General features: G+C 40.9%; 1 protein-coding gene across 2 annotated transcripts in view; it reads left to right on the forward strand.

Moving 5' to 3' along the window:
* Positions 1 to 5,424, forward strand: part of TTC39B (tetratricopeptide repeat domain 39B) — an 85,019-nt gene extending 79,595 nt beyond the window's left edge. For both annotated transcript variants that reach the window (XM_054178386.1, XM_054178387.1), the window contains 3 exons: positions 765 to 882; positions 3,365 to 3,481; positions 4,465 to 5,424. In XM_054178386.1, the coding sequence (XP_054034361.1) occupies positions 765 to 882; positions 3,365 to 3,481; positions 4,465 to 4,561 (332 nt within the window). In that variant the 3' untranslated portion in view covers positions 4,562 to 5,424. The remainder of the gene's footprint in view (positions 1 to 764; positions 883 to 3,364; positions 3,482 to 4,464) is intronic.
* The last annotated feature ends 19,423 nt before the right edge of the window (positions 5,425 to 24,847 follow it).

Genomic DNA, 24,847 nt, shown 5'->3' on the forward strand with positions numbered 1-24,847 from the left:
TAATAGATGTACTGCCATCTGTCTATCCATATGTGTTTGCTCTCCTTCCTTTTCCTTCCCTGTACCCAGCAAATGCTGTAAATCAAGGCAACAAAAAAGGACTATACTCATTAAAGTTGTATTCCTGAATTGCTTCAGAGAAGTTCTTTTATCTGGTATTTTTTAGTCCTGTTGAGCATTTTCCTTCCCTGAACTTTTGAAGTTTTACATACTACTAGTGAAGCTTCTTAGTCATTAGAGGTGTTTGGAATACTAATAAACATGGTTTCCTGAATTTGTACTGCCAAATAATGCTTCTGTAAAGTTCTGCAGGATAGTATCCCAGCATGTTCTTGTGTTTTTCATGTTACTGGTGCTACTGGAGGTCTTCCAGCGTTCTGCAACAGGCAAAACTATTAAGATAAGGTGGTTTCAATCTCACTGTAGGTTTTTCTTGTTCTTCAGGTGTTACAAATACAGAAATCCTAAACTGATGCCAGTTTATGGCTGCTTTGTTCTGACTTCTAGATAGAGACGACTGGAGAATATCTGGATGTTTTAACCTCTTATTTCTTATTAGTATATCTTTAAAGAGACAGATGCAAATGTTATGCACACATCTTTAGTAGACAGTATTTGAAATGACGCCTGAGGGTTATATATGGTTTCAGTTATAAATATGAGAAGCAAGATCCTGAGTCTGAATACATACTCCCTACTGAAAGTCCAGTTCTCCATTTCATGGTGTCTTCAAATTGTTTGATATGTCTTGCTTTTACTTTTAGATCACAGTGAATACTATATGGATGATGTGTGCATGTTGCAGTTACTGAAGGGCCTCTGCCTGAAACACTTGGGAAGACTAATGCAAGCTGAACTGTGTTTCAGTAGAGTAATTCAAAGGTAAAAATAAGTAGACTTTTAACCTTTGTAGCTTTGGGTGAAATTTCAGATACTCCTGTAAAAACTGTTAGAATTTTGAATAATTAAGCTTCAACATCCTGTTAAGGAACTGGAGTTAAAACATGTCTGAAAGTAGTTGGAAAACTACAAACCTTTGCTAGTATTTTTCTGTGGTAATTTAATGTTGCATACCTTTATATTTTGAGACATCTCAGCACTCAAAGTATCCTTATCAACTCAAGAGTTTTACAGTCTCTCCTCATTTTCTCCCCAAAATACCCAAACACAACCTTCTTCTCTCCTCTCACACGATATATAGTCTACAAACCCCAAACAAATACAGAAATGTCCAGTGTGTATTAGTTTATAGCAAGACCAGTGGGTAACATTATTTCAACTGCAAGGTTTAGAACTAGGCTATTTATTATTATTATTATTATTATTAATAATAATAATTTATTTAATTAGACTAGAGTTTTCAGAGATTACAGAAAGCAGTGCAGCTCTGGTTTGCTTGATACAGAAGAGTTCACACTGAACTGATTTTCTTTCACAGAGAGGCACAGAAGTATGACACAGACTGCCCATGTCACTTCATAATACGTTCCCCTTTTTTATTTTAAAGAGAAACAGCCATCTTAATTTAAAATTGCAGAAAAAGTGCCCTTTGTACTGAAGTCAAATTCATCCATTTGATATGCACCCTGAAAGGGAAGTAAAACTACTGCTACTAGTTTTGGCTGAAAATTTGAGTCTCCTGTGTTAGGATTTACCAAATACTTTATATAACATTAAGTTATGTACTGATTGTAGTTGGAAACCTTTTAGAATTTGTAGAGATTTGGCTGAAAAGGCAGGTTTTACATACACATTTCACCCATAAATTGGGAAAATAATGATAATGTGTATGTATAATTCTATGGCATACAATTTTCTTGCCATCTCTTGCCATTTCTGAGGCCCCAAGTGAGTTTAGTCAAGCATGTTATTAGTTACAAGGCAGTAGGTTTTGATTGGTTACAAGTTTAAGTAATGCTGTTTCTGAATATCTTACTCTAAATGTAGTAGACAGAGGTGGGGGCTTTTAGAGCTGAGACATCTCAAAAATCTGCAGACAACATTTCTTTGTATAGTGAATGTTCTGCGTGGGCATAAGTAGATATGCTCTGGTGTATCTGGTTGGCTTTAATCTCTATATTGCATGCACAGCTACAGTACGTTAAGACTGCCTATCATGTAAGTAGTGTCCCTGCTTTAAGACACACTTCCTGTGCATCAAGGCACCAGGGCAGGCTGTAGAATGGGCTAGTAGCAGCCTCATGAAGTTCAACAAAGGAAAGTGCCAATCTCTGCCTCTGGGGAGGAGTAACACCATGCACCTGTACAGGCTGGGGCCTGACTGACTGGAAAGCAGCTTGTCAGAAAATACTGTGGTGGTCCTGGGCATCACAGTCAACCCCAGACTGCAAAGGCACATTGCTGGTTCACACTGAACCCCAAGATGTTGGGGGTTGTACCCTTGTGACAAAGGTGGCCAACTTTTTTCCTGAGAAGAAGTAAGTTAAGGGCAATCATCCTTCCTCCTTGCCAAGGACTGGTGAGGCCACACCTGGAATACTGTGTCTAGTCTTGGACTCACTGGTATGAGGGGTACATGGACATACAGGAACAAATCTAACAGAGGGCCACAAAGATGATTTAAAGATTGAAGCATCTGTCATATAACAAGGTAAGGAGTGTTCATCCTGAAGAAGACCTGAAGGATTATCTGAAGGGATACTAGAGAGGGGGGTGAAACTGAAATACAGGAAGTACTGTTTAAGCTTAAGGAGTGAGTTTGTTTGGGGTTTTTTTGTTTTGTTTAAATCTGGAGCTGGTCAAACAGTTGCACAGGTTACACAGAGTGTTGAATCTCCATTCTTGGAGATACTTGAAACCTAAGGGGACACACTTCTGGACTGACTGATGCTGTTGACCTTGGTTTGAGCAGGGGATTGAACTAGGTGATCTCCAGAGATGCCTTCCAGTCATAGTGATTCTGAGAATTTTTCTTCAGGAAAAGTAGAATCTTCTCTGCTAATTTGCTTAGACAAGCTAGGATAAGTAGATTCAAGTTCTGGGTGTGGAGAAGAAAAATATTTGTAGCGTAAATGCTGGTTTTATCTTCAGTTTTCTTCCTGGATGGTTGAGGGGTTTTGAGCTGTAAGTCACTCTGGGAACTGTGTTTGTGGTACCTTGGATAACATACCACATTACTAACAGAAAGGAGGAAATATTAAATTTTTCTCCTAGAAGGTCATGTTGGCAGTATTTTATAGCCACTCTTTACAGGAATAATTAATATGCACAGAAGTAACCAGTAAAATAGGTTCTAGAATACTTTCTCTGGCCATGTGCTTTCATAAGCAGTGATTGCCTTTAAAAATCGGTCACTCAAGGAAGGATTGTAATTAATCACATCTGTATTTTTCTGCGTTTCTAGTGAGAAGCAAATAAAATACGATACTTATTTGGTGCCATTCACTCTATATGAGTTGGGTCTTCTGTACAAACAACAGGATGACAGAGAAAAAGCAATAAGATACATAGAAACTGCAAAGTAAGTGGATTTTTAAAAAAAATTTTGTTTTGAAGTGTGTATCAGCCCATAGTTTAAGAATAACTGAGTAACTTCAGCAATGAAAACATGTGTTTTAATCCTTGCCAGTCCCTTTGTAAAATGCAATTACAAACCTATGTCCAATATAGTTGAATTTTAAATCTTCAAGAAACTGTCTTTTGGACAGTAGACTGAACAATATTGAAGAAGAAACAGCAGGAAGGGAAAATACCTCCTTTCATTCAGGTTTCAGAGATGCTGAGGCTCTACTGCATGCATGGGATGGGGCAGAAGAGTCCAGAGAAAAGATCTAAATGATCTCTGTCCCAGAAAGTAGCTCTAAAAGGGCACTAAAGATGTTGGTTGGAGTAGGTTAAAAGCCTGCATGCTTCTGACCACCTCCATTTTTCCTTACACATTCTGACTGAGAAATGCTGTAGAGAGCTAGATTTCCTGTAGAGCAGTATGTTTGCTTCATCTCTAGATTGAGGTATGGGGTAGAATTTGCCCCTTGTGTGTACCGAGAAGAATATACAAGTCAGGCTATAGTGTTGTAAATGTGAGTTAGGAACAATCTCCTGAAAGCTTTTTCAGAAATGGTACTTTCTTGCTTTCTTTCCTTTGTTTTGCTTAAATTACCTGGTTTCCTTACTTTGTTACTCCAAGTTGTGTTTTGAAGATGAACGCATGCCTTAATAGCCTTTCTTTTCTGTAGTGTTCTAGCAAACTTCAGTAATTGCAATTGGGCTGTTGAAAGGATCAAAACAAATGAAGGAGGTGCTAAGACTTTATCAGGAATTGTTTGTACTGATAAAAGTCTCTGCTGGATTTGTGGATATACTTTTATATGTCTCATCTGTGTATGGGCCTCTGTTTCCTGTTGAAGGAAAGATGACTGTTAACTTCTTTATGTCAGTGCATGTATGACGTAGAAACAATCCAGACCAAAAATGTTTTTCTTAAAATAACTTTATTGTTTCCAGAAACAACTACAAAGAATACTCTATGGAGTCCAGGTTGCACTTCAGAATTCATGCAGCGCTTGACATCTTGAGGGTGTCGTTTGCTTCAACACCTTGAATGAGGATGGATACATTTCATGCATACAATAACCTATATGATCTTTTCTGCGATGTTTTTTAGTCATGGAAAAATTGTTTTCTGTCATCTCTGATTTGATGTATGTCATTCCTTTAGACTATTCTTTTTCTATGTCTCTCAGATACTGTATCTACTTGATACTTCAAAGAAGACCTTTTATTTTGTTTGATAAAGATAATCTAATATTTGACTTGAATGGGGGATATTATAAAAAAAAAGTTGATGGTGCAATAAAATTTAATGCAAACACTTTATTTTTTTATATGAAAACAGATGCTGTGTTTATGCAGTGAAACAGGTGACAGTTCCTTTATATTTTGAAGGTTTGGGTTTCTGTAGTATGCTTGAGACCTTTTACCTCGGTAACAAAGATGTGCTGTCTGCAGATAACCTTACCCACATTTGATCTGAAGATTGTGTTCCAGAGTTAAAAATATGTTATCTTTGACTTTAATTTCGTTTTGGGAATGCATTGACTCTGTCTGAAGTGCAATATTTTACATTGTCAGTTAAAGTTGAGCAGGGCTACAGGTTTGATGTCTTTGCAGGTCTGTTTCACTCAAGGTAAGTGGTTACAGGGGATATTTTTCAGTCAGATAGAAGCAGGGCTACTGGAGACTTTAAGAGGTCATGTATTCTGTGTTCTTGTCCTAAAGCAGAATTGGCAGTCTTATGTCCTCGACAGACTTGTTTAACCTGTTACTTGGCTTTGTTTTGTTTTGGTTTTTTATCTTTTTAAAACAAGCAAACAAACAACTTGCACTGAGAGAGATATTGTAACTTACAAGGGATGTCTTTCCCAGTGGGAAAAGACTGGGAAATTTTTCCTAACATTTACTCCAAATAATCTGTTCCCAGTCTGTGGCTCCATTGGTGGCACATAAGACTGTTAATGGGAAGGTCATGAGTTCAAGCCTGCAGTGGGCACTAGTGGCCTCCCTACTCTAGTCATGGGGTCTGTGGTGGCAGGTTGGACTGCAGTGGGCACTAGTGGCCTCCCTACTCTAGTTATGGGGTCTGGGGTGACAGGTTGGACTCGATGATCTTTGAGGTCTCTTCCAACCTTAGTGATACTGAATACTGAATTAACTTGCACAACTTATTGCTTCCCATCTTCTTTGTCATGGATCTGGAGAAAGGGTTGTCCTTTTGCTTTTAGTGAAGCGGTTTTTTTATATTTGAGGACAAACCTCCTTGTTGGTATTCCCTGTGCTTGGATTCCAATTGAAAAAAAATTTAAATTTTGAAGACTTAATTATTTTCAAAATAATGATAATAACTCACATTAATGGAAGGCGACTGTGCCCCAGAAAGTGAACCTTCTTTTAACTTCGAGCTAAGCAAATATGCATATTCTAAACACAACTTTGTACTAAAACTGTGTTGACAGTAACATAATCTGTAAACAGTAATAATATGTAAACAGTAGTATCAAAGTGAGCTTCCTAGTTCATTATATATTCAGATTCTGCTAGCAGTTTATTCTTAGAAGTAAGAATATAATTGATTTTTTCTGTAAGTATGCACCCAACACGTTATATTTCACTGATCATTGCAAAAACTGCCCATTTCTGTAGTTTATTAAAGACAATATATTTGCTTCTGCACCGTAAATTTGTAGTACCTGTGCTCCTGTGTGTGATTTCAGGCCCTTTACACCCACCCAAGAGTTAAAAAAAAGGATAAAAAAAAGGTGAAAAATGCATCTTCAGTAAATGATTAACTGAAAGTTTCTAATTAGACAGTAAATACAATATAAATGATTCCATTGATTCTTCTCAAGTGACTGAAAGCACAGCTTTCTTCTATGACTTTATAAATAACTAAGTTATTTAATTGCATATAAATCTGTAATCCAGTGGCATGTGTAGAGGTGAAATACCAGTTTGAAATTATCAGCTAAGTAAACATAATGGGTCTTTCAAAATGGAGCCCTGATTCGGATCTGTTCTCCTCACTGGTTTGGATTTGTGCCTATCGTAAATGCAGAACTGAGTTATTGTGTGAAATTATACACATGTACATTTGAAGCTTAGATACCTGAGACTGAATCACTGATAAAATGCAGAATGCTTATTTTAAAATACAGTCTATTGACTGTAGGTAAAGTAAACAATATATTTGCCTCTTTGTCCACAAAAATTAGCATATACTACCAGCTGACTTTGATTGTTATTTATCCCTGATTATAAGGCGTAGGCTTATAAATAAAATCCTGTACCTTATATTTTCAGTCAACACTTTTAATACCTCAGAGTAGTTATCTGTTCAGTTTAGGATTATTTGGGTTTAATGTGATGATTGGACTGTAGCAGTGAAATGGGACCGCTTCATTTTTTCATGAGAGATGGTGAAAATACTGCCTGTAAGTGTTTTATAATTTTTATTTCAAATAGTAATTCACTCTACAGAAGCATTAGACCTGGGACTACAGACTTTTAGGATAGAGGATGAAGTGGTCTCTCATCTCTTGTGTTTGTGAGGAGTGTCTTCCTATTAGTATTTTATGGGTGTTTTGTGATAGCAATCAAAATTAAGAAAAACTATGAGATTCCTTAGAAGCTGATTTTTCCCCCCAAAGTTTAGTCCAAAGTGACACTTCGCAATGATACTGATTGCAGAGAGAGTAAAAGAGAACTTTGTTTTCTCCAGTTCAGCCTTCCAAAGTCAATATTAAAGCCTTGTGTCTGTTAACTCTGTCTCTTTTGGGATCAGCCCTTTTGCACTCATGCAGAGAGCAGGCATATCAACACAGGTCTGCAATGCCCTCTGTAGTGTTTTGATGCCCTGGGGCCCCCAGTATAAGTACTAGTTGCAACTTGTCTCCTGTGCTGCTGTTCTGAACTTGTTCATTAGAAAGCCTTATTCATCAGGATTCCTAGCTTTATTCTGAGTTTTTTTTTTACCAGCTTATTAACAGTGGAAATATAAATGAGTGAGACTGATTTGTAACCCTTTGCTTAAGGTAGGTCTCAGTAGAGCTGTAGGGATGCTTTGTCTTCCAAGTGCTGCAGAAGTACCTGCTGTATAATGTACTGAGCCTTAAATACAACTCTGATTTAGTCTTATTACTCTTTAGAATCTTCACCTTTGCTTGTTTCCCATGGGAATTTTCAGTAATGTGCTGAAACTTTGAGCAGAGCTGAGCATTTGCCTATCATGCCATAACCACTGTTGATAGTACTAATTATAATATATACAACTGCAAAGCTAAGTCCTTAGTTTAAGCAAGCAAGGCTAAACTTACATAGTTATGTTATGACAGAAAGTCATTCTGATCTTTCAGATATTAGATGTATATTTCTATAAGGCGAAGAAAGAATAATAAACTAGCCTGGTTCTAAGACAAACCTTCTCTTTGATTAAGAATTGTCTACTTAGAAAATGCTACAAAGATTTTCTTCTTTGTTCACTTGAATGTTCAGTCTGTTGTTGAAAGATTGTTGTGTTATGGTTTCTAGATTGTATCTCGCCACTTTTTAGCAGGAATTGGAAAAAAACACATATTTTAATATGTAAAGCTAATTAAAGATTGTTTAATGTCTGTTCTAATAATCTTGGGTAGCAGCTGTATTTCGCACCTTATGGCCAGCAAAATGTATAATAATCAGGTCTTGTTGTGTTTCTAAGACTTCCCAATCAATGTATAAAATAATTTCATGTGACAAATCCAACATAGGCCATTATTTTACTATCAATCTCAATGTTTAATGTCCTTTTGTTTCTGTGTATTCTTATACAACATTCAACAAAGAATGTTTATACTTACACTGGTGGTGCGGTTTATTTGCTTCTTGAGACTTGCACATGTTCATGCCAGGTACTTGAATAAAACCAAGATCAGTAAAATGGAAGATGAGAGATGATGAAGTATGTTCTGATTTTAAGAGCAAGCAGAAACGTTCATTGTGATGCAGTGGAACGGATTGTCACTTCTGAGGAATAAATCACATTTTATGCTTATGATACCAAGTGCTGAATTTAGCACTGTATTCTAGTTGTGTATAAGGAACCTTCAGCTGGGTTTTATTACAACAATATCAGAAAAAAAATACAGGCCTGATCTCAAATTTAAACATGCTATCTGCTGCATACAGCTCTTTTTATAGCCCCTGTCTAGGCCAAGAGGTTGTGAGGTGGGTTAACATTACCCCCCAATAAATTATCCCCCAAATAAATCACCAGACTATCTCAGTTGGTTTGAAAGCAGAATGAAACTGTATTTACAAAGCAAGCAAAATCTAGAAATATGAAATGCAATGAATACGTACAATATATATATGCACACATATATTTATGCTTTAGAAACAACACAAGGATCCCCTTCAATTGTTCCCAGACCCCTCTGGGCAGTCCAGGGGTCTACTTGCAACTTCCCCTCTTCCCCTCCCTCTCTTCTCAGTACCTCACAGACACAGTGTATACCAGCTGAAGGACAGGAAAGATACATAAGGGAGCAAGCCATGCAAGCCACAAAAGAAGTTAGAATAGTTTACTGTAGTCAGCAAAGCCAATGGAATAATGTAGACAAATAAGTTATTATTTTGCATCCAATGGTAATTTATTTACCTTTTTACTCAAAGATGTCCAGAAAGTTCCTATTCCTGTCTTTGCAGTTTGGAACTAGGCAAATGCTCCACCTTCAAACCATAACAAGTTTTTAGAAAGTTTCAAGATCTAGGAGAGAATAAGGGTTCCCATGAAATGTAGATAACAATTATAAAATAAAATACTTTAGTCTTAATTTCTCACCAGAGATAAAATAATACTTTTAAATGACATGAAATACAGACGTGGTTGATAACTCGTGCTGTTTATCAGTCATGTCCTTAAATTCAGTGGGACCTGGACATGATACACTCCTAGGATTATTTTAAAATCTCAACATCAAAAAATGGAGTAAGTATCTTATTACATGTGATCAAGGCTTGGTTTTAGAAATGTGAATGTTCAAAGTTATTTTTTTAATGTGGCATGCTTAATAATAGTTGCAGGTATTTTTACCTGGCGCTTCCTGGCAAATAGGTTAACTTAGTTATCATGGTTTGAATGGTAAGTGTGTTGATTATGGTTATCAAAAGAACAAAGATTGTAGATAACTTACAGAAAGGTAAAAGACTGGACATGCTTCTGTATATTTGCTGCTGTCTGTAACATGCTAATTAGTTCTCAATTATTAGACATAGCATAGTCCACAATAAAACCTTTGTAGATAGAGTGCTTGCAGAGTATTGAAGTACATTGAATAGAAGAAGAAAAAGAAGATACAATGAATAAAGATATAGACACAAAAATAGGAGCTACACCTGCATTCCTGCAAGCATTTGGCAGAAGTTATGTTAGATTTGTAAGTCTAAGCTATAGTTACCTGATCAGCTCCAGACTTGGACACCCTGTGTTCCAGCTAGGGGGGAGGTTTTCCAGTTTCTTTGTGGTGCATTGGGCTTTTTTTGTTGTTTGTTTGTTTTGGGAGTTTTAAAAATCTGCTCTTAACCATTTATGGCAATACAACTGTCAAGATAACTTTATAAACAAATATAAACATTTGAGCTCTGAACTTTGCAGTTTGTACAACAGTAATCTCTGGGGGGGAAAAATAGAGCCTAAGAGATTCAGTATTTAATGAATGCAAAATCAAATCTTCTTCTTCTTGTAAAGGTGCAAAGCATGCAGTTCCAGTCTATGAGGAAGCAACTGTCAGGTTGTAGTTACAGCTGGGAATACTTTCCTAAGTTTAGTCACACATTTAGAGAGTTAATTCTATCAAGTGCATTAGTAATTGTAATGTCCATTGGCTATGCCATGCTTTTGTACCACAAAATCTGTAGTTAAAGCATCCAGGCTGAGTGGGCCAGATTCAGTATCTACCTCATCTGAAGTGATAGGTGAAATGTGATGATCTGCCACTGCGTGCGAAAATTAAGATTTTACTGAAATTCCACTAAAGAGGTTAATATCCTTAATGTATTTGAGCATGTAAATGTGGATCTCAAAGATTAATTTTCTTATTGAACATTGGGTCTAAGACTGTATTAAAATAACATTTTTAGATGCTTGAAAAACCTGCTCTAACTTCAGTATCTAAAATCTCATGGAGTAATACATAAAATTAGGTTAATGCTAGTTATGTGGCTTGTGTTAGGGTTAACTTGTTTCAGAGCATTAGGAGATCTTCAGAGTTAAACTTGATGTAGAAAAGAGGGTAGTATGAATTTTATGTATGATTTTATTTTTAATATAGTTTTACTTAAGGGGATAGAGGTTTTGTCCATGCAAAATGCAACGTTTAAATATGCTGAGGTACAGATGGAAAACTTCCATCCAAAACACCCAACCCACCTTGATTATTTATCTAAGAGAGGGTCTGTATTGCATGCATTGCTGAATATAGTTAAACAATATCCTTCAAAGAAATCCAGCTGTAGTATAAAATTGTATGTGGTTTAGAATGTGTATGCTTTATTTTGAGTAGGGGCTTGCCTTAGATCTCCGTCTAAATTCTAGCCGCATTAATATAATTGCTTCAGATGAATTTATGCTTCTTCTTTTATACAGGAATGTTAGATGCTTTTTCACCTGCCATTCATTGTTTTGTACACATGAATAGAAGGTGAATTGAAAGAAAATAAACACTTGTTTTATGTATAATAAAAGAATTTTCAACATTTCTTTCTTTCCTCAACCCAAGCAGAAAGTCCTCCTTTTCATTTTGCTTGTATTTTACTAGACTGCCCATATTCTGTGGAAACGATTTATTCCAGTCAATAACACAAATCATATGCTAATCGTGTCTATCGCATAATGAATCTCAGAGATTGTGGCTGCTTTCAATTGGATTCCTGTGAACTGAAAGAAAAGGAAGAGGGCTGAAACCGGAATGTGTTGTGAGAAGTTTAGGGTATGTATAGAAGTTGAACAGTTAAACAGGATTCTACCTAAAATGCATTGTACTCTGGAGGCCAATGACAATCCATATATTGTAGCATTTAGTGAACATGAAACAACTTACAGAATGTGATGTGGCTGGTTTTCTTAAAACTGAGATTTTTAATAGCTTAAGTGGAAAATAAACAAACCACAACATACAAAACCTTTGCCTGAAAACTAGAATCTGCAAGCAGAATACTGTATGCTGTTGTGTAGTAACAGTTCTGATTAATGGACAATTTTCTGGAGATCTGAAGAAGAGCCAAATCATCTAGCTTCTCATTCTGTTACATGCTGGTTACATGGTAAGTAAAAAGCTACTGCATTGGTATCTCTGGGATTTTTGGAGACATACAATCTGATGAGATTCAAATGACATCTTTAACTGTCCAAACATTTCCAGGGGATATTCTTCTGTGGCACTTAGTATAAGTGGTGGACCGTGTACTGTGAGTGTTCAGTTTTGGGGTCATCCTTTCCAGTTCTGTCTGTTCATTAAGCCTTTTGTTCTTTTCAGGGGGTGGGGGGCAAATACAATTACGAACAGTGGTAACATATCGCCTGTGTTACCTATTTTAGGCATACATTAAAACAAAACAAAACACACCTGTGGGAGAGCAGAAAGTATCTATGGAAGGTTTCAGGACAAGAAAGAACAACGGGCCACTGATAACAGAAGAATGGCCTGGTAATACAAGGAGCTGACTGCAGTAAACAACCTAAAGTGTGAAACAGAAGGATGCGTCCCTCCATTCAAGAACAGCTCAACATCTTATGGGATGAAGATAACAATGGACAACTGCATATCAAAGAAGAAAACTCAATTAGCAACAGGGGTACAAAAATATCAGGGAATTGCTTAGCCTGCTCAGTTTTTCTTATATAAACTGCTTGTTCTGTACCAATAAATGATACCCGTTTCACCTACATGGGAGTCTGTGCATGCATTCTGACAAACACTCAGTGGTATCTGTAATGGGTTGGGGCAGGTCCCCTCCCCATCACAGGCAGAAATAACGACTCAGGCAAACGGATTGCAAAGGTGATGAAAGTTTAAATAGAAAGCAGTGAATGTTACAGAGAACCCAAAGCGCAGTGACAAAGAAAGATCCCATCCCCACCTGAGGGTGCATGCAAAACCCCCAGGGCTCCTTCTTCCCCCTCCCTCTGCTGGGCTAGTCTCAGCTGGCCAGGCCTGAGACTGCCCATCCCCCTGTGGCCTTGGGCCTAATCAGGCCCATGGCCGGGAGATCTCTCCCCCAGTTACCAAGTCTCGGAGAGGGAAGGAAAGAGGAAGTGCCAGACTCCGCACTGGATCTTATAGTGGTGCAAAGAATTATGGTAGGAAATACACAATTTCCTGTGTCCATCCCTCTGGGCTGGACTTCTGGACACAGGAAGTGAATGCACCAGGGGGGCACCCAGCTCAAACTACAACAGTATCTTTGCACAAGAGACCATAGAATGAGCAGGGATATTAGTTTCAGAAATAACTGTGAAAACTCTATTCTTTATTCCCATTCCATTTGTAAAGGCTCACAAACTAGTAAAGAGGGCTTTAACCTAGGGTTGCTGGGGGAAGGGATCCTCAATCCATCCCACATCAAGGCCAGTAATACTAATGGGCACACTGGGCCTGGAGTTGGACTGCAGGCTGGGAAGAGAGCAACTGAAGTGCAGGATAAGGCAACTCCAGTCAGTATATCAGCTTCAGTGGAGCCTCAGCTTAAATGTCTCTATGCTAACACGTGCATCATGGGGAGTAAGCCAGAAAAGCTACTGAGGAGCACATGCCTACAGGGCTGTATTGTCATTGGCATCACTGAGACATAGGAGGAATGACTCCAGATTGAAGCATACAAATAGATGGTTGCAAACTCTTCAGGAAAGACAGGCAGGGGAGAAGGGTGTGTGTGTGTGTTTCCTTTTGAATCAGTGACCAACTGGACTTTTTGGAGCTCCACCTGGGAGTAAAGAGGTGACAATTTACAAGTGAGGGCTAAAGGGGAGGCAAGGGAAAGTGGCATCCTAGTGAGGCCAAGAAAAGGGGATGAGACACTCTACAAACAGGAGTAGCTTTGCATTCACGTCATGGTCCTCATGGCAGATTTCAACCACCTTACTGTCTGTTGAAATGACAACACAGTGGGGTACCAACAATTGAAGAGGTTCCTGCAGTGCATTGATGACATTTTTCTCCTGCAAGTGGTAAAAACCGACAAGAAAGGGTGCTATGCTGGACCTTTTCCTCACCAACAAGGAATGAGCAATGAGAAACTCAAGGGTGGCCTTGGCTGCAACAACCAATTTAAGATCCTCAAGGCATTGAAGAGAATGCAAAGCAAGCTCACTACTCTGGATTTCAATAGAGCAGACTCCATCCTCTTCAGGGATCTGCATAGCAAAGTGTCATGGGATAAAGTCCTGGTAGGAAGAGGAGCCCCTGAAAGTTGGTTGTTATTCAAGGACCATCTTCTCCAAGCCCAGAAGCAGTGCAACCCAAGATAGAAGAAGGCAGGCGAGAGTGCCAAGAGACTGGCATGGATGAACAAGGTGCTCCTGGACTTACTTGAGCACAAAAAGAGAGTCTGTAGGAACTAACTGGGCTAACTGGGAGGATTACAAGGAATTTGTCCGAGCAACAAGGAATCCTGTCACAGTGCGGGAAGACTTGACGACACAATCAATATGATAAGCAAGCTTCAATCTCTATTCAAAATCACACAGTTTATATAGGATAGCTCATTCATATATTCAAATCCTTATCATACCATTGGTTACATGTTAAATGTCAAGCCTACCTCCTGCGGTTTTGACAGCCTGCTAAGCTAACCACAAGTTCCTATTTCTGCTAGCTAAGTTCCTCATGAAACTCTCCAAGGTTGCTTTGTCCTTGTTCATGATTGGCCTAAATCAGTTGTGTTCTATGCTTTGCTAAGTCATTCTCAGTCAGCTCCTTCTTATGTCCTTTAGTAACCAGCCAACCCTCCACAGAATCCTATTAAGAAAGCTAAAAGAGGTAGAATTAAACTTGACTAGGGACATAAAAGGGGATAAGAAAAATTTCTTCAGGTAAATTAGCAATAAAAGGAAGGCTAGGGAAGATGTGGGGCCTCCCCAAAAGGAGAATGGAGACCTGGTCACAAGGGACATGGAGAAGGCTGAGGTGCTCAGTGACTTCTTTGCCTCAGTCTTCACCAGCAAGGTTCTAGCCACACCTCCCAAGTTCCATAAGGCAAAAGTAGGGCATGGGGAAAGGAAGATAGGCTCAGTACAACAAAGATCAGATTCAAGGTCATCTATAAAACCTGAAGGTACCAGTCCATGGGGCCCAACAAGATTCACCCCATGGGTCCTGAGGGAGCTGACATAAGAAGCTGTCAAACCACTGTCCATCATATTTAAAAAGTCAGGGTAACCTGGTGAAGGGGAACAGTAACCCCCATCTTCAAACAGGGAAAAAAGGAAGACCTAGAGTTGTCATAAACATGCAGTAAAAGCATCCTGAATGAATCAAGTACTGCAATAGTGGTTTTATTCTAAAAGTACAAGTAACACATTTCTGTGTTTATATGTACAAGTATGTTGAATGAGTCTTTACAAATAAAAGGAAAAAAGATTTACCAATACACTTTTGAGTGAGAATTTGATAGGATTAGTATTTGCCTTTGTTACTCCCATTTGCTGCTGCACTATAGCTAAGCAAGGTGAAAAACAATAACAGGGACTGCAGAATGCAAGAACCCAACTGATGTGTCAAGGTAGTTTACAGCAGGCATATGTGGGGGTTTTCTGCATATGAATCCATTATATTGTTAATTATGATAATTAAAAATACTGTTTCTCAGAAACTAAGTTGTTTAGGTAAATGTTGCTGTAGACTCTCTTCCAGCTAGATCTGGGTGAACACTCAAGTGGCATTTAAAGTGTCCTGTTCTACCTGAATGCTGCTATCCAAACTGCATGGCAGCAGACTGGGGCAGCAGCCCCACTGGATCTCACAAGAAACACTTTGCTTACTGCTGGTAACTCTTACTTTAAATGCCAAGTAGTCCACCATTATCCACTCAGTATGTCCATATAGATTCCAGTGTGCTTGGTGTGACTTATCTCATGAGCCGGTCTCCCATGGCCAGCTACCACCATAGCACTGTAAAACACTTAAATGTTTTACATTATTGAAGAGGCTTTAGAAGTATCTTATAGCATCTTGCAAAGAAACACAATGCAGTGCCATTTTTTCATACAGTGTGGCTGTGCCATCTAGCAGGGTTTGTTAGGGTATTTTTTTTCTTCTTCCCACTAGCATTGTGCTGACATTTGGGTTGGGGCAATCCCAAACATCAATATAGGCTGGGCAGTGATTGGCTTGAGAGCAGTCCTGAAGAAAAGGAGGGGGTGCTGGTGGATGAGAAGCTCAACATGAGCCACCAGTTTGCACTTGCAGCCCAGAAAGCCAATCACATCCTGGGCTGCATCAAGAGAAGTGTGGCCAGCAGGTCGAGGGAGGAGATTCTCCCCCTCTACTGTATCACCTTTGGAAGGAGGGGAAGGCTTCTCGAGGTATGTTCAAGGAAGTTGTTAGATTATGTAGGAATAAAATTAGAGAGGCAAAGGCCCAGCTGGAACTGAAGCTGGCCACCTCTGTGAAAGACAATAAAAAGCATTTTTACAAATACATCAACTCTAAAAAGAAGGGCAAGAAGAACCTCCACTCCTTACTGGACCTGGAGGGGAACACGGTGACTGAAGATGAGGAAAAGGCTGAGGTCCTCAACACCTTCTTTGCCTCAATTTTTAACAGCAAGGCAGGAGTTCAGGATGAGTGGCCTCCTGAGCTGGGCAATGGGGTTGGGGAGCAGTGTGATGCCCTGGAAATCTATGAGGAATTAGTTTGGGACCTGCTGAGCCACTTGGACACTCACAAGTCCACGGGACCGGATGGGATCCATCCTAGGGTGCTGAGAGAGCTGGCAGATGAGCTGGCCAAGCCGCTCTCCATCATTTTTCAACAGTCCTCTCTCACTGGAGAGGTCCCAGATGACTGGAAGCTGGCCAACGTGATGCCCATTGACAAGAAGGGCCGGTTGGATAAGCCAGGAAATTCCAGACCTGTCAGCCTGACCTCAGTGCCAGGCGATATTATGGAACAGGTCATCTTGAGTGCAATCACACAGCACTTAGAGGATGGCCGAGGGATCAGGCCCAGCCAGCATGGATTTAGGAGGGGCAGGTCCTGCCTGACCAACCTGATCTCCTTCTATGACCAGGTGACCCGCCTGGTGGATGTGGGGAGGCCTGTGGATGTAGTCTATCTGGACTTCAGCAAGGCCTTTGACAATGTCCCCCACAGCAAACTTCTGGTCAAGCTGTCAGCTTGTGGCTTGGACAGCAGCACTCTGTGCTGGGTTAGGAAGTGGCTGGAGGGCTGAGCCCAGAGAGTAATGGTGAATGGTGCCACATCCAGCTGGCAGCCAGTGATGTGCCCCAAGGATCAGTGCTGGGCTCCATCCTGTTCAATATCTTTATCGATGATCTGGATGAGGGGATTGAGTCACTCATCAGTAAATTTGCAGATGACACCAAGCTGGGGGCAGGTGTTGGTCTGTTAGAGGATAGGAGAGCTCTGCAGAGGGACCTTGACAGGCTGGCCAGTTTCCAGTCATCTAAGACCTCTCCACTGAGTCAGGACTGGTGGAAGATGATGGAGAGAGTCTTTGCCAGCTCATCTGCCAGCTCTCTCAGCACCCTAGGATGAATCCCGTCTGGTCCCATGGACTTGTGAGTGTCCAAGTGGCTTAGCAAGTCCCTCACTACTTCCTCATGGATTTCGCACTGCTCCCTGACCCCATCAACCAGTTCAGGAGGCCAGTTATCCTGAAGTCCTCCTGGCTTACTATTTAAAATTGAGGCAAAGAAGGTATTTAAAACCTCAGCCTTTTCCTCATTTTTAGTTACAATGTTCCCCTCGAGGTCCAATAAAGAGAGGAGGCTCTTCTTGCCTCTCTTTTTACCATTTTTCAGTGTTCACATTTAACACCAGTTTTTGTTCCTTTTGACATCTCCGCACTTTAGCCCACATGGTGTTGTAACCTGTGGATTGTAAAACAATGCCTGGTTATGCCCAGAATCATAATTAATGAGTAAAAATTGGTTTAAGTCTTTTCAAAAGGTTCCTTTAGTTGTATGTGCCCTGACATCTAGCCTCGTTGCTGTATTCAGCTGTCAGGTGCCTGCTGAGTTGCCCCGAGTGGACAAGTGTCAAATTGCATGCTAGTTCTCATTGAATAACTGTTTTGTATTTGTCTAATTTGGTTCAAAGTTGTTAAACTGTACCAGTTTATGGGATTGTACCCAGAGCTGTACACTACAATATGTTATTTTTATATAAATATTTTTGTATTAATATTTTTATATAAATAAATCATTATTACTACTGTTTCATCATTCGTATTAATAACCATGGCACTCAAAGAGTGGTGGTGAATGGAGTTAGATTCAGTTAGCAGCTGGTCGCATGTGGTGTTCCCCGAGGCTCAGCTTTGAGGCCAGTTCTCTTTAATAGCTTTGTCAATGGTCAGGATGAGGGAATTGAGTGTACCCTCAGTAAGTCTGAAGATGACACTAAGCTGGAAGGAAGTGTTGATGTGCTTGAGGGTAGAAAGGCTCTGGAAAGGGATCTGGGAAGTCTGGATTGATGAGCCAAGGTCACTTGTATGAGCTTTAACAAAGCAAAATGCCAGGTCTTGCACTTTGGTCACAACAACTCCAAGCAATGCTACAGACTTCTGCAAGAGTAGCTGGAAAGCTGCCTGGCAGAAAAGGACCCGGGCCTGCTCTTTGACAGCTGAGTGAATATTTTGTTCAGTTTTGGGCCCCTCACTACAAGAAAGACACTGAGTTGCTGGAGCGTGTCCAGAGAGGGGCAATAAAGCTGGTGAAAGGCCTGGAGAACAAGTCTTATGAGGGAGTGCTGCTCCCTCTGCAGTTGAGGGAGCTGGGGTTGTTTAGTCTGGAGAAGAGGAGAAACCTCACTGCTGTCTACAACTACCTGAAAGGAGGATTAAGTGAGATGGGAGCTGGTCTCATCTCCTTAGTATCAAGTGATAGAACATCAGGAAATGGCCTGAAGTTTTGCCAGGGAAGGTTTAGATGGGGTATTATTTGGGGGGTGGGGGAGGAAAGATTGAAATCACCATCAAGCATTAGAATAGACTGTCCAGAGAGCTGAATGTAAATTACACCTTTAGAAATGGCTACAGTGTGACTTTTTACTACCTGTGGGCTTTTGACTTAGGACATCTGGCTTTGGATCTCTATGAAATTATATGTTCCCTGCAGAAGCTGGGAGGCTTTTTTTCTTGTCATTTCCATGTTTGTAAGACAAAATCTTGGACTGAATTAGGATTAAACACTGTCTCTAAGGCTTTGTGTTTAACAGAATGGGAGGAGTATTTGCATTGTTTAATCAATTCATTGATAGCTGTCTAGAGACAATGGCCTTAGTCTCCAAGACTGAGTAGGGCTATGTTATGTAAAAGCTTCAGCACAAGTGGATTTTTTAACTCCTTTTTCTGGTGCTGCTGTGCTGTGCTTTCCTCAGATGGTGGCAAACTTCACAAGCTGTAGCTGGCTGGATTTGTTTGCAGAGCTTTATACCGCAGCCAAAATAGTGTGTGCTGAGAAAGCATTGTTTGGCCTTTATCCAAATTATATTTGTTTTCTTTCACCTGTTAAACAAAAGGGGAGCCATTATCGTCCCTAATCCAATCATTTTGTTTTCTGGGCTGATCTGTGAAAAACCTTCAACTACTGCAATGAAGTATTCACTTCCTCTGTGCAGTGAGTGCTCTTTGAGGTTGTTGAGAAAACAACAGGGAAAATGCCCCTCACCCTGCCTTTTTTTTTTTTCTTCTGTTTAAAAAAGAAACACCTTACATAAACTTAATCCACAAAACACGGGCCTGGTTTGTTGATATCAGGGAACAATAACTAGTTCAAATAGGAAACAAACATGGCCATTTTTTTCTGTATAGTATATATTGTCTGGTGCTACCATTTAGTATCATTATTAAGTGCTGGGACACTACTTTGCATTCTTCATACCATAGAAACAATGGTGACCCAGAAGAAACTTAAGAGGTCCCTCCAGCATATAACTAAAATGACTTCCATGTTTCTGAAACTGTAACATGTAATTCTGAAAAGAGATACAGATTAAGTAGTTTGTGGTACAGAGAGCAGGATCTGTCTTGGATACCAACAGGTTTTCCTTTAACTTATGGCCCAGTACACTTATACTAGGTATTGGTGGGCTTTGCTGAGGAACTGCTGTCTCAGGAGGCACTTGGGATAAAACAAATGGATATCTGATGCACAGGGACATTAAGGAAATTTTAAAGCATAAGAGGCTGTGGCCAGTAGGCTACTTGAAGTAGTTCAGCGCAGAGCTGATGATTAAGGGAATGGACCATCTTCCATGTGAGGATAGACTGAGGGAGCTGAGGGCTCTTTAGCTAGAGGAGACTGAGAGGTGACCTCATAAATGTTTATAAATATGTAGTGAGTCCTGAGAGGATGGAGCCAGGCTCTGCGTGGTGGTGCCAAATGGCAGGACAAGGGGCAATGGGTGGAAGTTGAGACATAGGAAGTTTCATGTAAGTATGAGGAAAAATATTTTCATTGTGAGGGTGACAGAGCACTGGAACAGGCTGCCCAGAGGGGTTATGGAGTCTCCTTCTTTGGAGATATTCAAAACTCTCCTGGATGCATTCCTGTGTAATCTGGTGTAGGTGATCCTGCTCTGGCAGGGGGTTGGACTGGATGATGTTGTGAAGAGGTTATTAAATTTATTAATATGAAATATGAATTACAAAAATATTATTTTATTAAACATAAAATTATTAATAACTGATGAATCACTAACTTTTATACATGTTCTAGTGCATGTTCATGAAATACATTCCATAAGTGGCTTGGTGTTATGATTAGAACTTAATTGAACTCTCTTCAGATGATTTCTGTATTTATGTAACAAAGGGTGCAGTTCCACCACTTGGCCACTAGATGACAACTCGGCAGGAAGCAGGCAGCTTCTGGCTACACACAGCAATATTATCATCTTTCTATGCGTCAGCAATTACTCTGCTAGATGCAGATACTTTGAACTGAGTGCTGGTGGATGGAAAGCATGTGGAAGATACTCTGTAGCTGTTGTTTGTAGCAAGGTGGAGGTCTGGCAGACTACTGTTGCTGGACTGGTTCCTGGTCGAGTTGGACGTCGGCATTGGGTTACTGTCTCCTCTCTCCGCAGCAGTGCAGAGGGAATAATGGAACCTGGGCTTAGCTCGGAAGCAGGTTCCCTTCAGGACTCGGTCGATTCCCTTCAGACAACAGGGATCGGTCCTGGTCAGGGTTGGCCTGTGGGGTTGGCCCTCGGAGTCGGCTTGCACGACAGGGTGGGGCGACGATTGCTGGTAGGTGGGCTACGGGGTCGGCCCGACAATGGCAAATCTCGGGGCTGATGAAAATGGCCTCTGGGAGAGAATGCGGCTGCGTTGAGTGGCGGCTTATCGTTTACTGGGCTTAAAGGAACAGCGGGACGCTTAGTGTGATCCTGGGTTCGGTGCAGTATAGGCATGAACAGTGCTTTGGTCTTCCCTGAGGTTCACAGGGCTCAGAGTGGCACACGTGGCGGCTCCTCTCCTGCTACGGCGGGGCTAGGCATATGTGGACTCGGTCTCGATCAAGTCCGTTCTCCCCGGCAACTGGGCAGATCTTACCCTCGGGGGGCTGGTTCAGTCCTCCAGTGGCACAGTGGGCTTTCCTGGTCGGTACGACTGGCTGTGGTGACGCTGGGCTCCTCGGGCTCAGTGAAGGTCCTCCCTCTGGAGATGATCCCCACGATTGCTTCTCATGATGCAGAGGCTTTCAGTATGCGTGCATGTATGACAGAAGCTAACAACAATGAGCTCAATGGCAGAGGCTATGGCTCGAGAGTTGTTCTTTTGAGCAAGCACCCAGACGAAGTGAAAGGGGGACAACTTGTTTACCAACTGGGGTGATACTTACAGATTCCTCAAGGTTGGGTTTGACCAATGGGCACTCTCATAAACAACTGGCTTCAGCCTATAGAAAGCATGAAGCTAGAATTCTGCCCATACTTGGTGTTTGCATGAGCACTGCATGCGCTGGGTGCGTGCTGGCCTGGCTAATGCCTTGGCTTTTGTCTTCCTCCTGAAGGATGGGGAACTTGTCCACATGCTAGGACAAGATTGATATCTGGGCATAATGTGCCTCACCACAGATGGTCTTTGCGGGTCCCTTCCGGCCCCTGAAATTCTGTGATTCTGTGATCCATCAGAATCTCTAGAAGTATTTTTCATCACATGTATGGTATAAGACATTTTTTTCTTTTAGTAGATGCTTTTTCTGTAGTGTTTCTCACAGTAGGAGGAGAGAATGAAGAAAACCGGAGGAATGAACATAGGGAGCAGCAGAGAGACTTTAATATAATTTTGAAAAGGACTGGAGATCTTTGGTTCACTTGAAAACATTCTTGCAGCTGTTAGGCTTACTTTTAATAATACTGAATTTAGACAAAGAACAACGCCTCTCTATTCCACAGTAAATCCTCTATGGGGATTTTTATGGGTCTGTGTGGGACAGATTGTTTGATCATTATCAAGAATGAAGTGTGTTGGGGTCAAGATTGGAACCAGTTGTACTGGTAAGGTGGTGTGGTCTGAATTGGAACTTTTCACAGTGGTCATGATGACAAGGTCTGCATCTACAGGCAGGTTGTTCCATTACTCTGTCCCTCTGTTTGTTTGCACTGCCAACTATGAGGTCCTGAAACAATATGGGTAATTTTAAAATATAACATCTGCTTTTTGAGCAGGAGGGCCCAGCCCTGTGCAGTTCATGTAAACTAAGGAAAGCATATTGGCTTTCTGTGGGTTAACATGAACTCTGTAAATCCTATCCTCATTCTTGGATCAAGCCTTTGCTCTCCTTTGCAGGCCGTCTCATCTCTTCTATTTTTTTATCTTCCCACCTGCATTCACAGTAAACCTGCTAACATAGTCACCTAGTACCTCCCTTCAGGTACCTCCCTTCAGGTACCTCCCTTCAGGTACCTCCCTTCAGGTACCTCCTTTGCAACCTACAGGAAAGATGGAGAGGGACTTATATATAAGGTTGTCTAGCAACAGGGCTAGGGGGAATGTTTTGAAGCTGAGGGAGAGTAGGTTTAGCCTAGGTCTTAGGAAGAAGTTCTTCAGTATGAGGGTGGGGAGGCTCTGCAATGGGTTGTCCAGAGTGGTTGTGGATGCCCCCCCTCCCTGGAGGTATTAAAGGCTAGATTAGATGAGGCCTTGGACAACTAAGTCTAGTTAAGAGGTGTCCTTGCCCATGGCAGGGGTTTGGAGTAGATGATGTCTGAGATCCTTTCCAACCTAATCCATTCTATGATAGTTATCTGGCCATTGACACCTGTCCAGAAGTTCTTGCTTTCTTTTCCTCTCTACAACCTGCTGGCACAATCCAAAGGCTGGCCCAGGGACCCTCTGATATGGCAGAACTGAGGACCATGCTGACTGGCATCACAGAGGGCTACCTGAGCTCAGCTACGTTCACCAGGTATGCCAGCACTGGGCTCTGCATGTACTTATTGGTGAGGCTCCTCACAGCATAACACCAAAGCTGTGGGAGGCATCTGCCCACCCAGGCTGCATCAGCACTAAAGTGCCCTATGCTCTGCCATAAGCAAGTATCAGGCTCCAAGGGGTAAGCTCTGCCTCCTTCCACATTAAGGATGATTGAGGATGCTTGAGGACTCTTAAAACTCTAAAACAGGGGAGAGTAAGTAAAAATTCTCTTGGAATATTATTTGTGTTAAAAGTGTTGTAGTTTGTTCTTCCCTTTGCTATAGAGGGTAAGAGTATTTATACATCTGCTATCCTAAAGCAGGCAAATGGCTGGTCTGAATCCAGGTCAGATGCCTAAGGGAACTTTCATGGAGATATATGGTACCAATGAAAAGGATGATAATAAAGACCATGATCTGCTCTCTCACAAAAACCACCAGTACCACAGGCTTTGGGTTGAGTTCTACAGCCAACATCAATAGCACAGTTTCTTCACCTCCCCAGCCTGCCCATGTTGATGGAATAAACTGAAGCAGTTTGCAGTGCCTTCACAGGTTAGGATCTCCTTCTTTGGCATCTCACCCTGGCTAAACCAGTTTGTTTACTAAATTTGAGAAAGTTTGAGAGAAACACACAGGTGTTTACCAGTGTCCTGTGCAATCTGATGGGCTCTGTGCTGGAGAAAGGAGAGGCTTAGCCTGGGTTCCATGAGGGCTGAAGGTAAAAGTTGCAAGTTGCAGTTCAGTGGAGACATTCACTGCCTCTTGGTGGCCATGTAGCTTGCAGCATGTAATGTCATGCACAGCTTGGAAAATATTCTAATCCACACTGAAGCTGTGTGATCTTTCTGGATTTTCAGACACACATTTTCAGAGTGGGTAGTCAGGTTGAAAGTACATGTTGTGTTTGACATGTGGCTTAGCCTGTGTGTGGAAAATGCAAAGTCCACCAAAAATCACTTTGCTTTGTGCCTTTTCTGGAGCTGGATACCAAACTGTCATTTCTTATTTTCACTATCTGTAACTGTTTATGATCTTACTGTGACCACATTTTCCGTTCTGTAAGCTGGGAAGTGTTAGAAACAAAACCTGTCAAAGACAGTGACTGTCCTTTTCAGGGGAATTATGAATTTGGCACATAAAGTTATAACACTTGTAATGCTTCTCCCCTCATTTCACTACCCGCTTGGCCTTATCCTTGTATTTGCTACACCATTTCATTGTTGTAGCTTGGCAGAAAATAAAGGATCTTAAGGAGAAGCGACCAAGACTTGGTTGTGGTTTATTTAGTTTTTGCATTGTTTTTTCTTCTTTTTTTTTTTTCCCCTCCCTGCCATTTTCTCTAATTGTTTGTTTACTTATCCAGTAACTTGTGCTTCAGATTGTTAAAAAATGTCTAGGATTTGCAGTTCTTCCTGATGATCATTGATCTGCCTGAATTAAAAGAACTATCAGAGCAAGACACTACTCTGCTGCCAGAATGGATTTATGAATTCCCTGTTGACTGGGAGCTTTCCAGGATACAACGGTTGAACAATGATAGTATTGTGTGAAATCTATCCAGGCACTAGTTCCCACTTTCAGCTATTGCCTTTTCTTGGGATGACTTGCAAGTAGCGGTTGCTCTGCTCTGGGAGACATTGCTCATCTGTTGAAGTTGATGTCCCAAAGGGACAAAAAGCCTCGAAAGT

This window comes from Dryobates pubescens, chromosome Z, assembly GCF_014839835.1.
Source record: "Dryobates pubescens isolate bDryPub1 chromosome Z, bDryPub1.pri, whole genome shotgun sequence".
NCBI classification, from domain to species: domain Eukaryota; kingdom Metazoa; phylum Chordata; class Aves; order Piciformes; family Picidae; genus Dryobates; species Dryobates pubescens.